The sequence below is a fragment of the Desmodus rotundus genome, chromosome 2 (assembly GCF_022682495.2).
Source record: "Desmodus rotundus isolate HL8 chromosome 2, HLdesRot8A.1, whole genome shotgun sequence".
Taxonomy (NCBI): Eukaryota; Metazoa; Chordata; class Mammalia; order Chiroptera; family Phyllostomidae; genus Desmodus; species Desmodus rotundus.
The window spans coordinates 15,768,601-15,784,870 of NC_071388.1; the positions used below are offsets into that span (position 1 = coordinate 15,768,601).

A 16,270-nucleotide genomic window follows, 5' to 3' on the forward strand; every position below is an offset into this window, starting at 1 on the left:
AATTGCTTTTCTTCTTGAAAACACAATGAATGCTAAATAAATAAATTATAAAAAACATGCTAGTTTTCTACTCTTTATAAGATTACCAAAGAAGGCAATATGGCTTTTAGTAATTATAGAAGACTTATATTATATTTCCTTTTAATGAAATGGGAATATTTAATTATAGCTGCAAGTCAATGTCTCCTAATTATAGCCTTATAGGTGTGCTCTTTTTAAGTATGATGAAAGTAAAGCTGATGCTAACATATTTCATTTAAAGATTTATGAAGATCAACCCGTAACTATATGAGATCCCAGTAGTGTAATTTAAATGAATTTTCTTCAAGCCCCTATTATAAGTCAGCCAATATTTTAGAGAAACGAACATATAATTTCATGCAATTCTTAAAACAATTATATCTGGTAGCTGCAAGTTTAAAATATATTTTAGAAATGAAAAAACTGATACTTAATTATGAACTGTTTAATTTAATTTAAACAGTTCATAATATTGACAGAATAAGATTTGACCCTGGCCATCCTGTAGACCTCAGTTTTAACCACTAAGATATAATACTTACCGAAGACTTGGAGGAAGGCCTGCTTTTCATCTTCTCCTGCCTTATTTGAGGCCCTGCAGACATAATGGCCCCCGTCACTATTGATTATGTTTCTGACAGTGAGTTCTGTATTGCTTCCTTTCAATATGTACTTTTCATTTTCTTCAATGAGCTTGCCGTTCCTAAAACAAACAAATACACACAAGAGAAAACAAAAATAAAACAAGCAAAGAAACCCACAGAGGTTGATCTTCATAAATCTGACTTCATGACTCTGGAGAAAATGATAATCGACTTTTTGATCTGCAGCTGTCAATCATTTCCTGGAGATTGGCACACAAGGTTGTATTCCTATCAAAAGTATAGTTCTAGTATAGACCAGTAAAACTTACTGCAAAGATATTTAAGTTATACCTGAAAATAGTTTGAATTTAGAGACAATAACATTTGAATTATACTGAAATATTGATACTAATCTTAGGCAAAAAAGCACATTGGTTCAAACTGTACTGAGATTATTAAACCAAAAAAAGTTTCTTTGATGATTTTAATTCATATGCTTTTCTATGTTGGTGAGTCAACACATATTTATGAAAGCTTTATTCATTAGGTTCCTGGGACATATTTAATAGAATTTCTATGGAAACATCTTTAAAGGAGGTCCAAGTAAATGCAATTTAAATACACAACCAGTTTATTTTGAAAATAAGTACTGCCAATAAATGGTAAGATGCAGTGATTATGCAAAAATACAGCAAAAGAAGTTATGATGAATATTATGATTTAATTCACTAATGAGGAGAAATCATTTTTTGATAAATTCCTTCTTAGATTTAAATACTTTTTGATTGACTTTAAAGTTCACTGCTGTACACAGCTTAGGATCTGTTTTTTAGGGCTGATAAGAACTACTTGTCCATACATGTATAAATTTTAAAAAGAAAAATATTTTAAAATATTGAAAAATATGTCCTCTATTGAAACAGCACAATTCTTCGACATACCAAGTGATCCAATGAATTTTGGTTTTGCTTTCCAGAAAGCACTGGCATATATCTTAATATAATCCCTACCCTTCTATAATTCAGTAACATCTGTTTTTTCAATTTCAATTGGCATCTCTACATAAATCATGAAATGTGAAAAAAATATCATAAGAATAGAGTGAAAAATTAGGTTTTATAAACTAAGAAGAAATGATGTTAGTACTCTGTACTTTATCTTTCTCATGTTTTTCCTGATCTAATATTTACAATTATAAAAATGACATTTCAGCACTTTTGGATAGAATTTCATGTATTCATAAAGCTTTCAGTGAAGCTGGTGATGCAATATATTTCTCAATCTAGTCAATGAAAAATATACACTTAATACTACTACTAACATAATAATAATACAAAAGTTTCAATAACTTGTGATTTATACAACGCTTTCCTTATATTATTCACCTGGCTGAATTCTCACACATACCTCATATGTGCATTTCCTCCTCTACTCTTACTCACAGATTATAACTAAAAAATTTAGTATGGTTTCCACATCCTTCAATTCACACAGTAATAAAAGTGGCAGATTAACTAAGTTCCAGTGTTTTGTTTTGTTTTGTTTCTCATGAGGGTTATTTCCTTGGCTCACGTGATATATTGTACTAAATGTTTGAAGTACAGCAAATGAGTAATACGTGGGCACTTATCATGAAGAGTTCATTATATGACTGGCAGTAATGGAGGGTATTATAAATCCTATTAATGAGTTACACCTTTTTGGGTTTTGTTTTTAGGGGGGATGAGAAGAGATCTACTATGGTGGGAGAGAAGAGAAAGAAGATGGCTCGCATACTCTGGGAATTTTCAAGGGAAAACAAAATCCATGATTTGAGCTCTCAAGGGAGCTCAACTGAGACCCTGACTGACACAGACAAAGCACTGCAGTCTCTTCCCTCTTGTCTCCGTGACTTGTTCAGGTGTGGCGGCAATATGGTAATGTGGGTCTGAGTCAATTACTGCAGACACCCCTGGCCACACCGATTGCTTCTACTTCATTAAATGATAAAAGGAAGGTGGAGATCCCTCCTGTGCTGGATGATGACAGTTGGTTGCCAACATCAGGACTCAAACTGCTGCATCTCTGTGACCATGAGGGCAACTGGCATGAGGACAAAGCCAAAACACCCAAGAGGGCAAAGGTGAAAGAAATGCAGAGTCATACACACTTGGTCCCAGCTGGACCGAATGTAAGCCCTGAGCCACCTGTGGACTTTCAGCTACTTGAGCTAATAAATCTACTCCATAGATTAAGGCAAAGAAAAAAAGGAAAAAAAGCTCAAATTAAAAATATCATTAAAGGATAACAAACAAGGCTATAGTTCTTGATACCTCTGCCAACAAACCTGTTAGACAGAATTACACATTGTTATTCACAATCTATTTCTGTGGAATGCCATCGTCTAAGAAAAACTCCCAAAGGATTTGAATGGCATTCCATGAGTCCATCCTTTGAAACTCAAACCATTTCTCTAAGTGCCTCTTTTCCAGGCACACGAAATAGAGGTTAAGGTTAATGAATTAATGGAAATGATAAAGAAGGGGAAATAATACCACTGTTTACTATAATGTAATAATAGGGATATATGTACCCACACATTTCAAAAAATAAAACACTGCACACACATATTAAGTAACAGGTTACAAACATTGGCCAATAAGTAGTACATGACAGTGAACTCTGAGGCCCCTCACAGCCTCTACCTGAGGACAGTTTGCAGGCTACAGCTGATAGAAGGAGAACCTAGACAGAGCCAGATAGTGTATCGGAGTTGGAGGATGGAGTTCTTAGTTGGGTGAGACAAACAAGCAAATCAAAAACAAACAAACAAATAAAAAAACAGAAACAGACAGATACATGCAGAGAACAAACTGGTGATTGCCAGAGGAGAGGAAGTGTGGGGGAATAGGTGAAAAAGGTGAGGGATGGAGCAGTATAAACTGTTAGTTACAAAATAGCTGTGGGGATGTTAAGCTCAACACAGGGAATATCAATATATTGTAATAAGTTATGTGGTGCCAAGTGGGTACCTGAATTACTGGGAAATTATTTTGTAAATTATACAAGTGTCTTACCACTGTGCTATATATATACCTGAAACTAATATACTATAATGTAATTTAAACTGTAATTAAAATAAAATTAAAAAATAAAGTATAAGAAATGAAAATAGAAAACTATAAAGTGTACACTTAAAAATAAATGAATAATAAAAAGTAAACACGCCTTATAGACAGAATGGTCAGGGCTCTGGGTGCACCTTTGACTTGAGTTATGTCATTGTATAGATCTCTTTAACAGTTTAATCTAACCAAGGTGACTGAAAACAAAAGCGCGATATCTTTTTACATAAAATTCAGAAAAAATGCTTTCCTTCCTGACAGAATGGTGAGATTGCAAGTATTTTTTTCAGGAGCCTGACCAAGGACGGAGGCCAGAGGGGCATGGGTACACAACCCACCTGTACCAAGAGATGGTGGGCTCCGGGGAGCCGGAGGCCCTGCAGGAGAGTGCCATGTCTTCTCCCCTCTCTGCTGTGGCGTTGAAGGACTTCTGAGGCATCGTGATGGCTGGTGGCACTGAAACAGACGGACATAGATAAACAGAGATGAAAAAGCTTTCTGCAATGCCATTGGGGCATTTTTACCCATGCTTTCTGTTGCTGTCAATGCTGAGCTTTAAAACTCGAAGGTCAACCTCTGTACGTACCACTAGGACTGACTTGGCTGTGTAGTCAAATGACTTTCAGATCACTAATTTACCTTCTGATGTAGAATAGAATAATTACATAATTCACCCTAGCACTATTTTACTATTTTGATCCATCAAAGTAGACTAAACAACAAAACACCAAATAAACAGTTTAGTGTGTGTTTGTGTGATATATATAGGTATGTATATATGTATGTGTATATGTGTGTATATGTTTGCATATATGTATACGTGTGTGTGTATCCTTTTTACAAAATACTGCTCACAAGAAGACAGACTATTGCACCCTGACTTACAGCAATACCGAGATCCACTTGGAGCATAAATGGATTTCCTATTTGGATTTTCACTGGTATATGTAATTCTATAAGTATTCACTCACTGCTTCAAGACAGGGCTTTCAAATTAGGTGTCAAACTATAATGTTCTTTCTGATAAACTGCATTTAATTTCTTTAAACAACTATAGAGCATTTGATAAAGAGAAACTGCTCAAGCCATAGTGAGTATGAAATAGATTTTCATGAACAATTCAATTTTAAAATTAAGCTTCTCCAATTTCTAACTAATTACATTGCAAAACTGTAAATGCTGCACATTCGGGACATGTTGAAACTGTTACTGAAATGCAGTGTTTGCAATAAACGAATCAATAACATCCATAATAGAAGCTAAATTTCAGAGTAAAGCATAAATCTAGATTTAATGAAGACATTTATGATTTTCAATTGAACATGACAAAATGATATTCCCCAAATTAATTATATTAATGCATTTAGTGTTTTTTACATATACTAAACAACTTGGCCAGACAGCATTTACCTGTGTGATTATATTAAATGTGTCTACAATAGCATGCAGGGCAGCATTACCGTCCTTGATAGTGGGGAGAGGAACGGATATGTATCTTAGTAATTAATCACAGTAAATCAAGTTCTGCCCTCACAAAAACAGATGCAGGGGGCATGATCTGACACGGTGTTTTAAAGTGACACAGTAATTACTATTACAGTAGGATGGACTGATTTTCAGATATTCAGTCTAAATTTTATGTTGAAATTTAACTTTCTATACCCTGTTTGCCTTTTCTTATAATTATGAAAAAAGAACATCATAATAAAAAATGTATTGTTTTTCATTTGGTCATTATAAATGTAAGTCTACTATGACTATTTTTATTACAACAGTGAAAATTTTAACCCATTAGATAATTATAATGAAAATAAACTCTTCAATAGAAATTTTCTCTAGAGTAAAGCCTTCGTGTAGATAGAAACACTTCCAAATGGAGAATTACATGCTCTGGTGGTTGTCCCATTACTATTACTAACCTCAACACGTTACTTATACTTTATACAATAGTCTTCTTTTGTAGCAATTGCACTAGTGTACACTGGGTAATCTGTAAGAACTGACAAATCTTAATGTTTATGTTTTATGATATATCGACTCTGCTAATGAAATATATGTTCTTACAGTATAGATTAGTGTTGGGAACCGCCCTGCCTGGTTTCAGAGGCTGTAACCCCTCATGGTTAAGGCTGAGTCAGAGTTGGGACCATAAGCCATTACGGAGACAAAGCTTGTCTCCCTGGCAGAAGTGCCACTTCTGCCCACTTCACCCTGCTTGGCCCTGAGCTTGGCCAGTTAGCCAATGACGGGTAAGAATCCTCAAGGGAGGATCAACCTAAGACAGGTTCTGGTCACGGAAGAGGTCCCCAGGGAATGACTCGGGGGGCTATGGAAAAAGGGGGTGATGGACCCTCGCCCCTCGGCTTTGAAATAGCCTGAGTCCTCATTCTGTCTGCAAGAAGTCTAATCTCTTGGCTGCCTTACTTCCCTTGCCTGACTTAAGCCTGAAGCCATAACAGAGGGCAGTGCAGTCCTGTGCTGGGAGGGGCGGATTCCCTGGGGAATCAGGCCTAACAAAAATACATACATTCCTGTGAAACCTACTTAATTTGTACCCTCAGTTTAAGAGATAAGGGTCCAGACCTGAGATGAGTCTGGCGCCTAAAGTTTTATGGCCCTCTAACTAATTGGCTGTAACTCAGAATAAGCCCTCAAAGTTCTCTGTAAATCATGTATTGTTTAACCTTTACTGACTGACAATGATTGATGAGCTTTATCTATTTTCCTATGCGAATGAACCTAATAAAAGCCCCTGGAGAGAGAGGCTCTGGGCCCTTCTCCCCCTGAGAGAAACGGCCACCTTTCCTCCCCAAGCAGATCATGTCTTGGTAGTCTTTTTCTTCATCCGTGGCGGAACCTGGGGGGCTGCGTTAAAGCCCCCCGACAGATTAGCAGAACAATATTAATAGTGTATATTTATGAAAAACTCTGAAGAACAATTCTACAATTATTCTGAAAAATAATAGCATTTAAATTTGTGGAGATGCTCAAAAGTTCAGTGGCCAAGATGTTCAGGGAGATTTTTAGCCACTGTATTTGTATGTACATTTACCTCATTGGTTATAAATTGGCTATGGAGTTGGATTAAGTAATTTTAAAAAGGGTTACAATTATATTTCATTCAAATGCATTTTCTTTCCTAAGTCCCACATCTACTATTATTTTAACTTTTTAAAAAGACTTTTTTAGTGTTTGACTTTATCTGAAACCTTCAATTTTAATAACTTTACAAAGATTTACATTCTGTGTATGTTAAGTAGTCAATGCTTTCTGGTAAATTTATGTTTTCATGTTTTAGCTTCAAGAAACATGAGGATGTGTAGGGAGGGGAAGAAGCTCCAGAACTCTCACTTATATGGAGGCCGTGGTCCACTTTCATGCTATAATTCACCCTGTTGGTTGCAAAGGCACCAAGGATACCATTAATTGGGCAGCTTAATCGCCTTCATGAACTTGGCATCAGCGCTCCCCTGGGTTTTCACTGTCGTGCAGTCTGCCTCTATTCACTGCTCTCCAGATAGGTTTTCCCAAAAGAAGATGATACTAACTATGGAATACCTATGTTGTTCAGATTAATGAGCTCCAAAATTTCCTCCACATTTATTCAGAATGAGAATAGAATCCCATCTCTACTATTGTCAGGAAAGCCACTCTTCAGCAATTAATTGATTATTCAGAGCTGGTCTAAATAAATATTAACAAATAAATGTACATGTAGACCTTCTGTCTGGCAGAGAACTTCTAAACTTAAGACACAATCGTTTCTTTTTACCTGTTTGTGTTTTGTCTTTTCCATGTGTGTGGCACTTAGAAATTAACATAAGGGGAATTTTAGAAAGTGGCAGATTAGGAAGTACTAGGTAGGCATATGTTTCCCACCTAAGCAACAATCGTACTGGTAGAATTGGTGTCATATAACTACTGTGGAGCTCTGGAGCCTATTGAAGGCTTGTAGCTCCCAGGAAAAGGAATGCAAGGCAAATTACAAGCAAGGTCTCAAAGAGATGTACATCCTTGCTCATAGAAGCATTATTCACATTTAAATAGTGGGGACAGCTCACATTTCCATCGATGATAAGCAAATGTGTTACATACGTGAAGGGGAATATTATTCATCCTTAAAAAGAAAGGGAATTCTGACATACACCACAACACAGATGAACCTCGAGGAGACTGTGATAAAGAAATAACACCTGGAGTCTCAAAACATGATATTCAAGATCTATGATATAATCTGACATTTTTGTCTATGAACAACTACAAATATGTCATGTTAACTGGAAATGCCAGTGGCATTTTGACACGTTGGATTATCTAAAAACTATTTTAAGAAACTATTTAAAAATTTTTCCAAAGAGTTAAGAGTGAATCACCTAGAAATTAGTGAAAAGATAGACGGCGTCTACAAAGACACGCAATGTATTTAAAAATAAATAAATATTATAATGAAAGTTTTACTTGCAAAAATATTCAAACTGAAAAAAGAACAAAACTTGCAGATTTAAATGAATGCAAAGGGTCTAAGCTCATGAATAAGAAGATATATACTGTCAAAATCGATAAAAATAAATAACCAAATTCTATGTTTGTCTATTGAAAGGCCATTTAAAATTTAATAATATAGATAAAGGTAAAAATCAAAACATATATACCATTCCATCACTAATTATAAGAAGTGCAGCAAAATGGAGACAACTATACTTAAACAATAACAAAAATATTTAAAAATTAATGTCAATGACAGCAGATTTCAGGGGAAATAATAATACATAATATCAAGTGAAGGATTACAGAAAAATAAAAGAGCCAGTATTCCAGAAATAAATGACAATCTTACATATGCATTCACCTCACACATAAGGTTCAAAATACGTGACGCAAAATTGAGAGACAAGCAAAGAGACCTAGGCAGATACAAAAATTACTCTTTGTAACTTTGTGGCTTAAGAAATGAGACAAAATAAATCCATATTAATCATAAGGAAAAATAATGAAATTAAGAACAGATACAGAAAGAAAATAAAGGGAAAATATAAGAAAGAAAATATAGGGAAAAAAGAATAGAGTATGTAAAGAAACCAACAAAGATTCTTTGAAACAATAATACAACTAATAATCCTTTAGTAAAATACATTAGGAAAAAAGAAGGGGTAACACAGATTGCCAATATCAGGAATCAAAGAAGGAATTTGACTATCGATTTCACACACAGTAAAAGGATAAAAAAGAAATGATGCAGCCAAATCTTGCATAGAAATTCACCAAGGTTGAAGACAGTCCGCTTCCTTGAAAACAAGCTTAAGGCATCTCACTCCAGCTGAAAGAGTTAACTCCAACAGTCCTGTTAACTGTTAATGGGGTTAAAAGCCTTCTGAAAAGAAAACCTCTAGAATCAGATGGTTTATTTAATGAACTCTATCGAATATTTAAAGAAATAATATCTTTTCTACACAATCTTTTTAAAAATTAAATTAAATGGAGTATTTCTCAACTCCTATATAGGGCCGGCATTAAAGTGATAATTTAACCAGAATATTTTTGTTAAAGAAAAACAGTCATAGGAATTAGACTACCTGATTTTAAGGTGAATGTAAAGGCAGAGGGACTATGGCAATGTGAGGACGGTGCAGGGACAGACACAGAGACAGTGGGACAGAAAGGAGTTCAGAAATAGACTCGCAAATACAACCAGTTTTCACTTTACAAAGTCCAATGCAAAAACAAAAGTCTTTTAATAATGGTTTTTAAACAACTGAATAGCCATCTGCAAATACATGAACCTGACCACAAAACTCACTCCTTACACGTGAATGAACACCGAATGGATCAACAACATGAAAGTTATAAAACTTACAGAAGAAAACACTGGAGAAAATCTTTGTGGCCTGAGGTTAGATAAAGAGTTCGTGGGCATGACACCAAAATAACAAACCATAAAAAAAGATTAATAATAGTTCTACTTCTTCAAAATCACAACGCTTTGCTTTCTGAATAACACTTTAAGTTTAGAGAACAAAAATGGTAATTTAACAACAATAAAAAAAAGAATGGGGAGAGGTGGGGGGAAATGCAGACAACTGTAACTGAACAACAATAAAATAATTTTTAAAAGAGAAAATACACATTAACTTAATATATATTTCTTCTATCAGATTCATAAGAATTGAAAAGATTTATAATATCTACTATAAGCAAGGACGCAGGAAAACAATCACTGTTAGTGAATAAATTGGTAAGCTCTTTTTGGAAAGGAATTTGGCAGTACTTAATGAAGTTGCAAATGAATATAAAAAAAGAATGAGACAGACGTACAAAACAAAAGAGAGGAGAAAAAAAAACAAAGGCGACAACATGGGAATAAAAGGACTTACAAATAAGTACTTGAACAGGGAATTTTACCCAAAATATATATTTTTTAAAATCTACATTCAACAATAAGAAAATGTGTTAACACTTGAATAAACACATCACTAAATAAGAAGTCTGGAAGCAAAAATGCATTTATAACATTTTTATAAGCAACTGTGAAACTCCAGGAATGGAAAAGAGAAAACCGTCGGTTCAGAACAGGGGCAGAGGCGTTTCACTGAAGGGGACACACCGAGGAGCTACAAGCGCACGACCAGAGTAGAGGTTCACTACCATTAGTCTGCATACTGACTCTGCATGATCAGTGAGGAAGAGCAAAGGAAAACCACCAGGGCCTACTACCTGCTCGTTGTTACGTGTAAAATTTAAAACAAAAAATCAAAAACTTACATCAAGTGCTGGGGAGAATGAGGTACAGGTTGAACTTACAATTTATTGGGGAAAATGGTTCAGCAGTTTCTTATAAAGTTCAACCCATGCTCACCTCACGGCCCTGCAATTCTATACCCAAGTATTTATTCTAGATCAGCAATGTTCAGCCATTTTCATCTCATGGCACACTCACTTCAATTACTGAAATTCTGTGTCACACCAAAAATATATTATATTTTGCTGATCTAGATGAAAATACGTGTAATTTTGATTCATTCATAATAGATGACTATTGTCCCGTTGACTGGTGTCACTTTTTTAATTTGATCATCTAAGGAAAGAGAGGCCAGTGCCCCTGACTAAATATGTGTAGTCAGGTATTGCATGGTTTTTTTTTTTTAAGATTTTAGTTTATTTACTTTTAGAGAGAGGGGAAAGGAGAGAGAAAGAGCAATCAGTTGCCTCTTTCACGCCCTCAACTGGGGACCTGGCCTGCAACCCAGGCATGTGCCCTGACTGGGAATTGAACCGGCGACCTTTCGGTCTGCAGTCTAGCAATCAAACCACTGAGCCACACCAGCCAGGGCAGGTATTGTATGTTTTAAAAATTCTTGTGGCACACCAGTTTAAAATTGCTGCTTAGATCAATGAATTTAAGGTCACACAGCAAACCGCACACACACAGAGTTATAGCAATTCTATTTATAATTGCAAAAAGTGGCACCTGTAACAACTTGACTGATTCTCAAAGCATTGTGATGATAAAATGAGACATGTTTAAAAGTTGCATTTTGGATTATTCCACTTACATGACACTTGAAAAGACAAAATTATAGTGGCAGAAAAACAGGGGTGGTTTCAGGAGACATAGGAAGGTGAGACTACAGTGGGCAAACATAAAGAGTGGAGGCAATGCGCATTCTGTATACTGACAACTAGTGGTTACAGGAATCGACACATGTATTAAAACTCACAGACCTGTACAGTGGATTTTACTGTATGTAATTTGAAAACAAACAGGTAAAATTTTAAAAATTATATCCTGTAGGGTTTTTTTTTAAGTCTTAATTGTTTTATGACAATTATTAACAGATTCGATAAGCAGATTCACTGTAAGAGTCCACACGTCCTGGGGAAGTCAGTTGCTGATTGTTCTAAAGCAGGAAACCCTCAAAAATTTCTCTGAAGGAGTGCTTCTTCCTACACCAGTTCCTCAAAGTCCTTCCTTTTCTTTAACTCACTGCACTGAGCTGCCCAGTGTATTCTGAAAGTCCTTTTACTCCTTGTTGCTTCTTTTTATCTGTCATGAACGGCAGATCCCACTGCTTCTATACCCCTCATGTTTCTGAGATACCAGCAATGTTGGCTGTGTTTCAGTTAATTGCCTTAGTTCTTTCTGGGTAGCTTTGTAATTCCTGCTGTCGATCCAGTGTCAAAATTGGAGTACAATTAAGTTAATTAACAAAAATAAAGAAATAAACTGCACAACAAAATGTGTGAACAGAATAAGTATAACTTTCTAAAATGTCTACCAGATGCTGAAGGCAAGGTGGGAGGAGAAAGTTTTCCTGTGTATGGATGTTTTAAACTCCAATGACAGAGAGCAGCCTTTGGAACACCCCCTACTGGGCCCTGCTTTCTGACCTATCCCTGCATCTTCAGGGCAATCTTGTGGCACAAGTGACAATTTATAAGCTTTAGCCTTTTAATCCCTGCTCCTTCCTGCCGTGAGCCCTGAGCTGTCTTCTGTGTGCTCCACCACGGCTACTGTGTGTTCTCTTTGTAAGTTTTGTTACTTGGGTGCAATAACAACTTCCCCATGGATTCCATCTTTCAAGTAGTGTAAAGTTCTTCATTATTTCCCAGAGGGTGTGAGGGGGTGAGAAGGAGTCAGCATGATCTTATTTTAATGTGACATGTGGATATAAAATGAAAATAAATATTAAATTAAAGGAAATGACCTAAAAATAAGTAGAAAGTAAAATTTAGACATAGATATACATGTATATCTGAAATTATTTTGAATTCAGTACAGTATGAGAGACTAAAATATTATGAGGTCAGAATTTAAGTATAAGTAAGCCATATGACATTGAACGAAAGGCGCTGCCGTGGTAGATTATTCAACTCCTTAACATAATGTCTATAATTTCGTTCTTCTCACCCAAATACAAGAATGTCAGCTTCCAAACAAGATGTAGAAACAAGTAACCAATTTATCCTACCGCCTGAAACAACTAAACATTTAGACACATTGTGTAAAACGCATTTTCAAGATATCTCCAATCAGTCCACGGAATGATTGACATTAACGGTGATCTCTGAAAGATGAGAGGAAATGTGGTGAGTCCCATTACTGCCCAGCCCACTCTCTAGCGAGGGTCCCTAAGCGGCACTGCATAGAAGAGGAGCCCGCGGGGAGTCTAGAAGTCAGTGGAGTCTAGAAGTCGGGGGAAGCCAACGTGTCTGACTATTCCCCAGGGCAGAGTGCCAGACAGGGGAAGTGCACAGTGATGACTTCCTGACACTTGCAGCGACTTCCCTTGAGTTCGTCAGATGAGGACTCTTGAGTGTGCACCCATGAGAGGAAACCACTGAGACCGGGGACGAAACTTCCCTAGTTAGAAGGAATAATTTCCAAAGCTCAAGTACAGTAAGAACGGTTTCTACTCCCAATGCTAAAATAACAATTTAAAAATACCTCATAATGCATGTCAAATAGAGTATTCAAATAGAGAATTGATCTCAGAAGTGGGGCAAAATAAGCTCTGGAGTATTCTGATCCCATCTAACAAAGCTTAAATGAAGACACTGAGAGGACTAAACTGTTTCCAAGCCACTTACCTGCATTCCTAGACAGAAACCAAAAATATTTAAAGAACAAAGCCATTCAGCACATTACAGAGGTAAAAGCCACACCTGGCATTCAAATTAAAATTATTAAATATGCAAAGACGCAAGAAATATGAGATATGATGATTAAAAATACAATCAACCAAAACTGACCCAGAAGAGACATAGCTAATATAATTAGTAGACAAGAAAATTAAAACAGTTATTATAACTGCATTCAATATGTTTAAGAATCTGAAGGAAAACCTGATCATGTTAGAGTCATGTTAGAGACTTAGTAGACATTTTTAAAAAATATACCCCCCCACCCCCTGCCTTCATGGAGGAGAAGGTGGGGAATGGGGAACATCTGTAATAGTGTTGACAATTTTACACACACACACACACACACACACATATCCTGAAATAAAAAGTCCATGAGATAGGATTATTTGTGACTTAAACAATGAAAAAGAAAAGATTATCTACTTGAACTTACAGCAAGAGAGACTATCCAAAAATTAATACAGGAAGGAAATACAGCTAAAGGTGAATAAGCAGGACATCTGAGAGAGTGGAGTAAGTTCAAGGGACTTCCGTGTGAAATTGGCATCCCAAAGGCTTATGGAACAAAAATAATATTTGAAGAGCTAATGGCTAAAATATTTCCAAGGTTTATAAGAAGTATAATTGAAATTAGTCAACAAAACAGAAGCACAAGAGCAATGAAGAGAATTATAACAAGGTAAATGGTATTCAAATTGTTATAAATGACTGATAAAGAGAAAATCTTCAAAAATCTGGGGGGGGCTGGGTGGGTGGCACACCTCACCCACAGAGGCACACGACTAGGATGAGAATAGACTTCTGATGTGAAACAACTAAGCCAACGATAATGGCTCAGAAATGTTTAAGATACTGAGAGGGGAACAAGAAACTGTCCACTTAGAATTCTATACCAAGTAAAACTTTATTTCAAATAGGAAGGTGAAGCGAAGACTTTCTCAGACAAGCAGTAGGTGAAATTAGTCATCCCTAGCAGACTTGCACTGTAAGAAATGCTAAAGGACGTCACTCAGGCATTTGGAAACTGATACCAGATGGAAATCTGGATACACAAAGTGATAAAGAGCCCAGGAAATGGTAAGTATGTGGACACATGGAAAAGTCTTATATTCTTTATTAATTAAGTCATGTTAAGAGCTGATTAACAATTTAAAGAAAGAAAACAAAAATAAAACCATATATTTGGAAACTAATAACTCCTAAAACAAAGAGGAATCAAAAGGTGAATTACAAGGTCTTTTGAGCTCATGGCAAAGTATACACAATGTAAAAAGTTGTGAAATGAAATTAAAGCAGCACATGTAGGGAATTCTTGAGCATTAAATGTATGCATTAGAAGAGAAGAAAGGTTTCAAATTAGTGTTTTCAGGTTTAATTTTAAGAATATACAAAAAGAAGATCAAATTCAAACCAGAATAAACAAAGAAAATATGAAATAATATTAGAAATTGATGAAATAGAAAAAAGGAAAACAAACAAAAAACATCCAATAAAACCAAATCCGTTTCTCTGAGAGATAAATATAACTGATAAAACTCTATGCTACTTCTCAGAAAAAAAGGGAATGAGGGGCAGGGAGGGAGTGGGAAGCAAGAGAGCCCCAGAGAAAGACAAAGAGAGATAGAAGGGAAGAAAAATTATCAGCGTTGTAAATGAGAACATCAACATCACTATAAACTCTAAAGGTATTATAAGGATATTAAAAGGGACATTGTGAGCAATTTTATGTCACTAATGTCAGCAATTTAGATGAAATGAGCAAATTCCTTGAACAATATAAACTACCAAATGTCACTTAGAAAGAAATAGATAACTTCAATGGCCCTTTATCTATTAAAAGATTTAAAAGGTTTAACATCTTCCCACAATGTAAACTCTAGACCACATGACTTTAATGATTAATCATACTAAATATTTAATGAAAAGTTCAACTTGATTACAAAATCTCCCAATATATAAAGGGAATCATGGAACAGAAGGATCAATATTGTCAAGAAGTCAATTTTCCCCAAAGTAATCTGTAACTTCAAAATATTGAGTCAAACTTACTTATCTCTAATTACAAAATGATACTCTTCTTCAGTAGATTTAATAGATTTATGCCAAACACAAAATGTCTTTTCTGGTGCTATAGTAGGTGTCCTTTCTTATTATAAAACAGTCTGTGAATATCTATAAAGTTGCACTTATATGCTATTGTATCAAGCTACCCTATGGATAGTAAGAAACTTTGGTAAAATTGATTAAGTTATGGAGATAAAACCATAACTGCTTTGAGAGAAAGGAGGCTGCATCAGCCCTTTCAGTATTTGGAGCATAACATGGTGTGAAAATACAGCCACCACTTCACGTTTACCCGTTGAATGAATGTATAAATGCATTATACATTAATACAAGAGAAATCTTCAGCTGAACTTCTAATATTTTGATAAAGTGATAAAATTCATAGAAATGATCACCATTGGTGAAAAGTGGGGTTTTTTGATGTCTATAACATCATCAGGGTGGTGATTTCAGAAGGATCCCCTACGTCAGATAGTGTTTAAATTGCTTAAGTAGAAGAAAGCCACTGGGACTGCATTGGTCTGCTTTTCTGTGATAACAAATGATTCTGAAGGGCTTAGAAAATCTCAGCGCTTAAAAATATGTGCTCTCTTATTTATATTATGTGTCTACACCTGCAGGTCAGCCATGTGGCCCTGCTCCAACGTGTGTTCATTATGGTGCCCAAGGTGAGAGGAGCTCCTGCTCGGGTCATGTAAGTTACATGGCAGAGGATCAAGAGAGGACGCATGGGATACTTCTTGAAGCTTGATTTCAGCCATAAAATCATATTACGCTTGCTCACGTGCCCTTGGCCAGAGCAAGTCACACCATCGACTGGGTGGGGAAGCATGTTCCTCCCACTGGTGGCACCACACT

The 16,270-nt window shown here is 35.8% G+C and overlaps 1 protein-coding gene across 2 annotated transcripts in view; it reads right to left on the bottom strand.

Annotated features, from left to right (window-relative positions):
- NCAM2 (neural cell adhesion molecule 2) overlaps positions 1–16,270 on the bottom strand; it is a 390,639-nt gene that overhangs the window by 129,589 nt on the left and 244,780 nt on the right. For both annotated transcript variants that reach the window (XM_024562711.3, XM_045196939.2), the window contains exons 6-7: positions 4,048–4,165; positions 564–724 (exon numbers count right to left, since the gene is read on the bottom strand). In XM_024562711.3, the coding sequence (XP_024418479.2) occupies positions 564–724; positions 4,048–4,165 (279 nt within the window). The remainder of the gene's footprint in view (positions 1–563; positions 725–4,047; positions 4,166–16,270) is intronic.